Source organism: Babylonia areolata, chromosome 27 (assembly GCF_041734735.1).
Source record: "Babylonia areolata isolate BAREFJ2019XMU chromosome 27, ASM4173473v1, whole genome shotgun sequence".
Taxonomy (NCBI): Eukaryota; Metazoa; Mollusca; class Gastropoda; order Neogastropoda; family Buccinidae; genus Babylonia; species Babylonia areolata.
This window is the reverse complement of record NC_134902.1, coordinates 7,589,625-7,599,624: the sequence shown is the minus strand read 5'-3', so window position 1 is coordinate 7,599,624 and position 10,000 is coordinate 7,589,625. Positions and strand designations below refer to the sequence as shown.

General features: G+C 42.5%; 1 protein-coding gene across 2 annotated transcripts in view; it reads right to left on the bottom strand.

Moving 5' to 3' along the window:
• LOC143301015 (uncharacterized) overlaps nt 1–10,000 on the bottom strand; it is a 46,064-nt gene that overhangs the window by 16,421 nt on the left and 19,643 nt on the right. The window contains exons 2-3 of one of the 2 annotated variants that reach the window (XM_076615006.1): nt 6,415–6,972; nt 4,970–5,880 (exon numbers count right to left, since the gene is read on the bottom strand). In XM_076615006.1, coding sequence (XP_076471121.1) covers nt 4,970–5,843 — 874 coding nt within the window. In that variant the 5' untranslated portion in view covers nt 5,844–5,880; nt 6,415–6,972. Of the gene's footprint in view, nt 1–4,969; nt 6,166–6,414; nt 6,973–10,000 lie in introns of those variants that run through there. The other variant, XM_076615007.1, reaches the window with a different exon arrangement.

Here is a 10,000-nt window from a genome sequence, read left to right as displayed (position 1 = left end):
TAATAATACTATTATATAATGATAATAACAATACCAATAATGAACAACAATAACTATAACAATAATGATAATAATAATAATAGTGGAGTGATGGCCTAGAGGTAACGCGTCCGCCTAGGAAGCGAGAGAATCTGAGCGCGCTGGTTCGAATCACGGCTCAGCCGCCGATATTTTCTCCCCCTCCACTAGACCTTGAGTGGTGGTCTGGACGCTAGTCATTCGGATGAGACGATAAACCGAGGTCCCGTGTGCAGCATGCACTTAGCGCACGTAAAAGAACCCACGGCAACAAAAGGGTTGTTCCTGGCAAAATTCAGTAGAAAAATCCACTTCGATAGGAAAAACAAATAAAACTGCATGCATGGAAAAAAGAAAAAAAAAAGTGGGTGGCGCTGTAGTGTAGCGACGCGCTCTCCCTGGGGAGAGCAGCCCGAATTTCACACAGAGAAATCTGTGGTGATAAAAAGAAATACAAATACAAATTATAGTGGTGGTGATGATGATGAGGAAGGTGACGGTGACGATGAGGAGGAGGAAGGTGACGGTGACGACGACGACGAGACGATGATGATGATGATGATGATACAATTCTCTATCCCACTCCGAGCGGATCAATGAGTATCAATGGCCGATCGTTTGCCTTCAGCAAATCAGACGGAAAGTAAGAAAGAAAGACAGGAAGGAAAGAAAGAAAGAAAGAAGAAAGGGAGAAAGAAAGGTGGGAAGAAAGAAAGGAACAGGAAGGAAAGGAAAGAAAGGATAGAAAGGATAAAGAAACAGGTTCAGGTTTAGTCCAAAAAGTGGTTTTTACAGCCATTGTATTGTGTTGTGTTGTATTGTGTTGTGGTGTATTGTGTTGTATTGCATTATGTTGTATTGTGTTGTGTTGCATTGTGTTGTGTTGTGTTGTGTTGTGTTGTATTGTGTTGTGGTGTATTGTGTTGTATTGCATTGTGTTGTATTGTATTGTGTTGTGTTGCATTGTGTTGTGTTGTGTTGTGTTGTGTTGTATTGTGTTGTGTTGTATTGTTTTATTGTTTTGTGTTGTGTTGTATTGTGTTGTGTTGTGTTGTGTTGTATTGTATTGTATTGTGTTGTATTGTGTTGTGTTGTGTTGTATTGTGTTGTGTTGTGTTGTATTGTATTGTGTTGTGTTGTATTGTGTTGTGTTGTATTGTGTTGTTTTGTATTGTATTGTGTTGTATTGTGTTGTATTGCATTGTGTTGTATTTTGTTGTATATTTTTTGTGTTGTGTTGTGTTGTATTGTATTGTATTGTATTGTGTGTGTTCTGTTGTATTGTATTGTATTGTATTGTGTTGTGTTGTATTGTATTGTGTTGTATTGTATTGTGTGTGTTGTGTTGTGTTGTGTTGTATTGTGTTGTATTGTATTGTGTTGTATTGTATTGTGTGTGTTGTGTTGTGTTGTATTGTATTGTATTGTGTTGTATTTTGTTGTATTGTATTGTGTTGTATTGTATTGTGTTGTGTTGTATTTTGTTGTATTGTATTGTGTGTGTTGTGTTGTGTTGTGTTGTATTGTATTGTGTTGTATTGTATTGTGTTGTATTTTGTTGTATTGTATTGTGTGTGTTGTGTTGTGTTGTGTTGTATTGTATTGTACTGCATTGTGTTGTGTTGTTGTGTGTTGTATTGTATTGTATTGTGTTGTGTTGTGTTGTATTGTATTGTATTGTGTTGTATTGTATTGTGTTGTATTTTGTTGTATTGTATTGTGTGTGTTGTATTGTCTTGTATTGTGTTGTATTGTATTGTGTGTGTTGTGTTGTATTGTGTTGTGTTGTATTGCGTTGTATTGTGTTGTATTGTATTGTGTTGTATTGTGTTGTATTGTATTGTATTGTATTGTGTGTGTTGTGTTGTATTGTATTGTGTTGTATTGTATTGTGTTGTATTTTGTTGTATTGTGTGTGTTGTGTTGTGTTGTGTTGTATTGTATTGTATTGTGTTGTATTTTGTTGTATTGTGTGTGTTGTGTTGTGTTGTATTGTATTGTACTGTATTGTGTTGTGTTGTGGTGTGTTGTATTGTCTTGTATTGTGTTGTATTGTATTGTGTGTGTTGTGTTGTATTGTGTTGTGTTGTATTGTGTTGTATTGTATTGTGTTGTATTGTGTTGTGTTGTATTGTATTGTATTATATTGTGTTGTGTTGTGGTGTGTTGTATTGTATTGTGTTGTGTTGTGTTGTATTGTATTGTGTTGTATTGCGTTGTGTTGTATTGTATTGTGTTGTATTGTGTTGTGTTGTATTGTATTGTATTATATTGTGTTGTGTTGTGGTGTGTTGTATTGTATTGTGTTGTATTGTATTGTGTGTGTTGTGTTGTGTTGTATTGTATTGTGTTGTGTTGTATTGTATTGTGTTGTATTGTGTTGTGTTGTATTGTATTGTATTATATTGTGTTGTATTGTATTGTATTACTCTTTTTGTCACAACAGATTTCTCTGTGTGAAATTCGGGCTGCTCTCCACAGGGAGAACGCGTTGCTGCACTGAGAGCGCTACCCATTTTTGTTGTTGTTGTTGTTGTTGTTTCTGCCTGCAATTTTATTATTTTTTCCTATCCAAGTGGATTTTTCGACAGAATTTTGCCAGGGACAACCCTTTTGTTGCCGTGGGTTCTTTCACGTGCGCTAAATGCATGCTGGGCACTGGACCTCGGTTCATCATCTCATCCGAATGACTAGCGTCCAGACCACCACTCATGGTCTAGTGTGGAGAGGGAGAAAATACTGGCGACTATGCCGTGATTCGAACCAGCGCGCTCAGATTCTCTCTTTTCCTAGGCGGACTCGCTACCTCTAGGCCATCACTCCACTCGGAATTCCAGGGCAGTGAAGTCTACTGTGTCTAGGGCTGGGCATAGGAAGGCGGGGGCCAGTCCTTCCCTTCAGCTGTTCAAACCTTCCCAAACCTAAGTCAGGTACCCATCCATCCCTGTGTGCACAGAGTGTGGAAAATCAGAGTTAAGTACTTAAATGCCCCATACACAAAATATTGTGAAAATATTGAATGCATTTGCAAGGGACGTTTAACGGCAGAGCACGTTTTAACCCGCCGTTTAGAAATGAAACTATTTTTTGTCTCCAGAAATTACTGAACACGTGTTACCACTTTCACATGTTAAATTTGATTGGAAAAAAGTTATATATTTCAAAATGTTCTTTATGAAAGTTAGCTAGTTATGTGTTAAATAGTCCAGTTGGTTGTTTATTGTAGGATCCCACATCAACCTCTTAATAATCTGCAGAAGTAGTGCATACAATATTTGATTACTGATTAATTTTTTTGTCCTAATCCCGCTTCTCCCGTCCCCCCTCTCTCACACACACCCTTCCAATATTATGTTTTTTTCTTTCTCCAATCACTGACACCCACCCTCTCCATTTTACATCTTGTACTCTGTCTTTTCCACCATTCTGTTCTCTCTCTCTCTCTCTCTCTCTCTCTTCCTTTCTTGGTCCCCTCCCCCTCGACCCCCCCCCTTCCCCTCCACCTCAACCGCCACCCTTTTCATTCGAATGTACAGAAATGATGATTTCTAATTAATGATAACAATCACCATCATCATGACAGAAATGATAATAATCCAAATAATAATAATAATATCATTTGTTTTCAGTCTGATATCATCATCTTAGATGAACAGACTATAGATAATAATAATAATGATAATAATAATAATAATAATAATGATAATGGACATTTGTTGAGCGTTTTCCTCCCTTAAAAAGAGCTCAAAGCGCTTTACAATAAACATTAAACACACACACGCGCGCGCGCAAGCAATAACTCACAAAAGAAAGAAAAAGAATGATTTCGCGCACAATAATATAAAACAGATTCAGAGACTATGCGTATTACATAATCTCACACACACACACACACACACACACACACACACACACACACACACACACACGACGAAAGAGAGAGTTTGAATGGTTTTCACTGAAGGTATGAAGGTCTATAGATAGGCGTTTTCAAAAAGATGTGTTTTCAGACCAGTTTTGAAAGATTGAAATGAAGGAGAGTGGCGAAGATCGTGAGGTAAACTGTTCCAGACATATGGAGCTGAATAAGAAAAGGAAGAATCACCGAAGGATAAATAAACGACTTTTCCCAAGGACACAACACCATGCCGAAACGGGGTCTCGAACTCAGATCACCGGTGAACACTGGATCAGACGTCCAACCACTGACTGACTCTGTCACAGTCCCTGATAAACGGGCGCAATGGCCGAGTGGTTAAAGCGTTGGACTTTCAATCTGAGGGTCCGGGGTTCGAATCTCGGTAACGGCGCCTGGTTGGTTAAAAGGCGGAGATTTTTTCCCAGTCTCCCAGGTCAACATAATTATGTGCAGACCTGCTAGTGTCTGAACCCCCTTCGTGTATGTAGGCGCAAGCAGATCATATACGCACGTTACAGATCCTGTAATCCATGCCGGCGTTTGGTGGGTTATGGAAACAAGAATGCACACCCCCGAAAACGGAGTAAGGCTGCCAAGATATGGCGGGATTAAAAAATAATAATAAATAAATAAATAAAATATATAAAAAGGTCATACACGCAACATGTTACATGTCTGTCTGAGTGTGTGTAAGTGCGTGCCTGAAACCTGATTGAATGACACAGGAAACGAATGATGAGCGCCCAGTGGCTGCTGTCAGTCGGCTCTACCCAGGCAGGCAGCCTGTTGTGCAAATGACCCCGTGTTTGTAAAGCGCTTAGAGCTTGGTCTCCGACAGAGGATAGGGGCTATATAGGTGTCCACATCAATCAATCAATAAACAATGGAAGGAAGGAAGTAGAAGAACAGAAGAGAGCGAGAGGAAAGCAAGCACAGAAGTGGCTGGGACGAAAGGAAATCAGATGAGAAAAGAGATGCAAAAAAAAAAAAAAAAAAACGAACAAAAGATTCGAACGGCAAGACCCAACTCACCTTTGGGCACAGACCCGTTGTACATCATCAGAATAGGATCCGGGGTGGTGGTGGTCGTCGTCGTTGGTCCTGACGTTGCTGTGTGTGCTGACGTCACCGTCCCTGGCGCCACGGACAGGGCTCCGTCTTGTCTCCCCCTGACCTCGGCACGGGTCTGGTTGACTCCCAGGTCTTGCGGCGTCTGGCCCGTGCGGTGTGGGTGTGGGTGTGTGTCTGAGCCAGGGTGTGGGGAGAGGACGCTGGCCCCTTTCTCGTCCATCAGGACTCCTTGCCCGGCGTCGCTGGATGGTCTGGAGGAGGCGTTGAAGACCTTGACGTGGTTGTTGTTGACGTTGTTGTCTTCTTGTTGGAAGCCTTTACTGTCCCCTCCACCACTGACAACATCACCACCACCACCTCCTCCTCCTCCTCCCCCTCCCCTTCGTCCCCCTGTCCCTCTTTCATCATCATCACCATCACCACCACCACCACCGCCACCGCCGCCACCACCACTGTCACATTCACAAGCGGGAGTCTTGACGAGTTTCTTGACAAGGATGTTGACGCTTTCCGTCAGCTGCAGCAGGAGCCTCCTGCTGTCCTCGTGACGGGTCTGGAGGTCACGGACCTCCTCCCTCAGGCTGTCCGTGTCCACAGCCTGTCGCTGCATCTCCAGGAGCACCATGTCCACAGACTGCTGCAGCCCGTTGAAGCCTCCTGGAGAACCTGAAAGGCGATACTGTCCGTGGTGGGGTTGGTGGCCGTTGTTGTTGTTGCAGAGTGAGGCTTCTGGACTCCGCCAGAAGGAGTTCTGGACTGTGGGTTGAGACAGACAGAAGCTGATGCAGTGGAAGAGCAGAAACAGAAGTGTGACTGTTCTCAACGGGTAATCCATGGTCCAGTGGATGCTGGCTAGTTTTTTAACAGTGTTTCTGAGGAAGGGACAAATCAGAGCTTTATCAAATCATGCTGTATGAAGTATTGGAACTTCAAAAAGGACTTTTAGAGTTGTGAGGTATTAGGTTTACAGTATGTAAAGCCAGATCTGCTGATCTAATTCTTTATTACTCTACGATCAGACCGCTTCCGTTTTCGTTTAGATAATATTCTTAACCAAATGTGTTTTTTATATTGATTTTGTCATACAAGAGGCAAATTTGATGGTATAATATATACAAGAAACGATGCTATGTTTTATCAAACATAAGGCAAACTCGATAGCTGATAGCATTATCTTAGTCCAAGAATGCTTTATTTCACCAAAGCATGAGACAAACTTAAACTTTGCTCATCTGCTGTTTTCTCAAAGTTTTATTACCGGAATTATATTCTCCAGCTGATCCATACACAAGGTGATGTATATCTTTTAAAACTTATTTCCCCCCCGCACCTCACCACTTCACCCAATCAGGAGATAATATTAAATCTATATCACTTACTGCTGCTTTCACAGCGTTTTGATCAACCTTGGTCGTTTAGAGTTGCCGCTTTTTCCGAAGGCTTTTCATTGGTTTCTGTGAACGTCGCTCTGTTTTCCAGCACCGTCAGTAGTCATCCATACGCCCATGCAACTCCTTCACAAAACACATACACTATAAGTAATAAGAAATCCGCAGTGACCAAACTGGTGGATGAAAAAAAAAAAACATCCTTGTGGCATTTTTCGGCAGTAAAAACCGTCGCTTTTTGCTTCCGTTTTCAATATTTCAGGCACACTCTTCTCCGACCCCGTCAATGAACAAGTTCTTGATGAACCGCTTCATATCCATTCATACCCAACTCTGATCAACGTCAGCCTTTTGTAGAAAACACGTTTTCGCATCTCTTTTTTTTTTTCCTCAGTCACACGGTTCACTGGGCAACAGTTGTGAACTGTTAAACCGTTCGTTGTGAAGGTGTAGACTGTGTGAACTGACACACCGCATCCCACCCCGCCAGGTGGTGGTCCGGGCTTGTTTGTTGTTTTGAGTCCGGGAGGGTTGTCTCCCGCTTGGTGATTGTAGGCTGTCTCACACAGGGGTCATCTGCCAACGAAATGTACGTATACATTCTTCAGGTCATGGTAAAGCACTAGGCACAGAGTGATACTGCAACACATAGTAACATAGTAATTCCGTGCATATTGAATAGAATACCAACTCTTTATAGTTGACTAACTTACATACTGAATAAAAAAAAATTTAAAAAACTACCTCTTTATGCACGCAAATCATTAAAACTTACTGACTTACATACTGAACAAGAGACGAACTCTTTATGATTTACTTACCTGAATAAAAGACGAACTGTTCATAGTTTACTATACTAAATCAAAGACGAACTCTTTATAGCTTACCATACTGAATAAAAGACGAACTCTTTATAGCGTACCATACTGAATAAAAGACGAACTCTTTATAGCTTACCATACTGAATAAAAGACGAACTCTTTATAGCTTACCATACTGAATAAAAGACGAACTCTTTATAGCGTACCATACTGAATAAACGACTAACTCTCTCTATATATAACACGAACTCTTTATAGACACATAGTTTGTTTACTTAAAACTCACGAAGTTTCCTACTTCTGAGCGAGAGAACATTTGAACGTGACTGTAAATGCGAGTATGGACGTATATGTGTGTGGGGAGTGCGGGGGGTTGTCGGGGGCGGGGGTGGGGGGGGGGCTGCAGAGGGGATGTATGTGGTGTGTATGTGGTGTGTGTGTGTGTGTGTGGTGTGTTAGTGTTAGAGAAGGGGAGAAAGAAACAACCCCTGCGGTATCTGTAAGTGAGAGAGAGTGCTGGCAACCTGCTGATAAACGTGTCAAGGTATCTCTTTGAAGTTCCCTCTCTCTCCCTGCGGTCTGGTCTCCAATGACAACGGGTAATGGGAAGAAGATTTGCTGTGAACATCCTCGTCCGTCCGTCTGTTATCTCTGTCTCTGTGGGCTTTTCTAGGTCTCTATGTCTTTGTCTTTGTCTCTCTCTCTCTCTCTCTCTCTCTCTCTCTCTCTCTCTCTCTCTCTTCCACTGTACAGAATTGAACGACTTACGACAGAAGTATATTTCTAAAACAAAATACACGCTTTATCCGTCGATGACTAGGTTTCAGCATTTGATGCAAGATGAGCATTGCCTTCAATGACATTGGTAGATATATTTATTATGCAAACCGACCTCGTTAATGCTTTTTCCCTTTCTTGACTTTTTATTATTATTATTTTTATTTTTATTTTTTATAAAGATTTATGTTACATTGTTGATTATGTTCATAGTATACTATAACAGCGGTTTACTCTGACATGTGGAGTGATGGCCTAGCGGTAACGCGTCCGCCTAGGTAGCGAGAGAATCAGAGCGCGCTGGTTCGAATCACGGTTCAGCCGCCGATATTTTCTCCCCCTCCACTAGACCTTGAGTGGTGGTCTGGACGCTAGTCATTCGGATGAGACGATAAACCGAGGTCCCGTGTGCAGCATGCACTTAGCGCACGTAAAAGAACCCACGGCAACGAAAGGGTTGTTCCTGGCAAAATTCTGTAGAAAAATCCACATCGATAGGAAAAACAAATAAAACTGCATGCAGGAAAAAATACAAAAAAAAAAATGGGTGGCGCTGTAGTGTAGCGACGCGCTCTCCCTGGGGAGAGCAGCCCGAATTTCACACAGAGAAATCTGTTGTGATAAAAAGAAATACAAACAAAACATTGTCCGCACGTTAAGTTGTAACGGGTATATGGCCTATACAATAAAATTCTTGCGTTCTCTCACCCTCTCTCTCTGTCTGCACCCCCCTCACCTCCCCCCCCCCCCCCCTCCCCGACCCGCTCTCTCTCTCTCGGTCTCTGTCATTCTCTGTGTGTGTGTGTGTGTGTGTGTGTGTGTGTGTGTGTTTGTGTCTGTGTCGCTGTTTCTCTGTCCGTTCACTATTAAAAAAAAAATAATAATAATAAAAATAAAAAAATAAATAAATAAAAAGCTTTCGATTCAATTCATCGGAAATTGTTATAGTTGTGTGAAAAAAAAAGTACAGCACAAAAACCCCCCACTAAAATCATGACCTGAGTTCTCAGATGATTTTCTGTTTCATACCCGTGGTGTTAAGCAAGGTAACGTGTGTGGCCTAGTTTTGTTTTCTTTGTTTATTAATGGGCTAGCTTTTTTGTTTATTGGTGACCTAGCATTAGAGACAGTTTGACAGGGTGCAGCTTTGGATCTGAAGTTATGTTTGTTGCTTTTTTGCTGATGATAGTCCATCATTTAGTTGTCTATATCTTATATTCAACATCAACAAGTTTGTGTGTGCGTGTGTGGTTATGCTTAACCGTTCACTCTCTCCCTCCCCCTTCTCTCTCTCACTGTTTCTCTGTCTCTCTCTCTCTGTCTCATTCTCTCTCTCTCTCTCTCTCATCTCCCTCTCTCTCCCTCCCCCTCTCTCTCTCCCTCTCCCTATTTCCCTCTCTCTCTCTCTCCCTCTCCCCCCCTCTCTCTCTCTCTCTCCCTCCCTCCCTCTCTTTTTCATCTCCGTCTCTCTCTTTCCCCACCCTCTCTCTCCCTCTCTCTCTCATCTTCCTCTCCCTCTCTCTCTCCCCCTCTCTCTCTCCCTCTCTCACTCCCCCCTCTCTCTCCCTCTCTCCCTCTCTCTCCCTCCCTCCCTCCCTCTCTCTCTCTCCCTCTCTCTCACCATACTCTCTCTCCCCTCTCTCTATCTCTTTCCCTCCCTCCCTATCTCCCTCTCTCTCTATCTCTCTCTCTTCTCCCTCTCCCGCCTCTCTCTCTCTAGATTAGCAAGGACAAATTGGAAGAATGGGCCATGCTCAAAATCTTAAACCTAGAATTAAAAAAAGTTTTGAGTTCTGAGTTCTGAATTCTCTCTCTCTCCCTCCCTCCCTCTCTTCCTCCCCCCTCTCTCTCTCCTCCTCTCTCTCTCTCTCTCTCTGGTCTTCCCCTCCCTCTGTCTCTCTCTGGGTCCTCCCCTCCCTCTCTCTCTCTCTGGGTCCTCCCCTCCCTCTCTCTCTCCCCCTCCCTCCCTCTCTCTGGGTCCTCCCCTCCCTCTCTCTCTCCCCCTC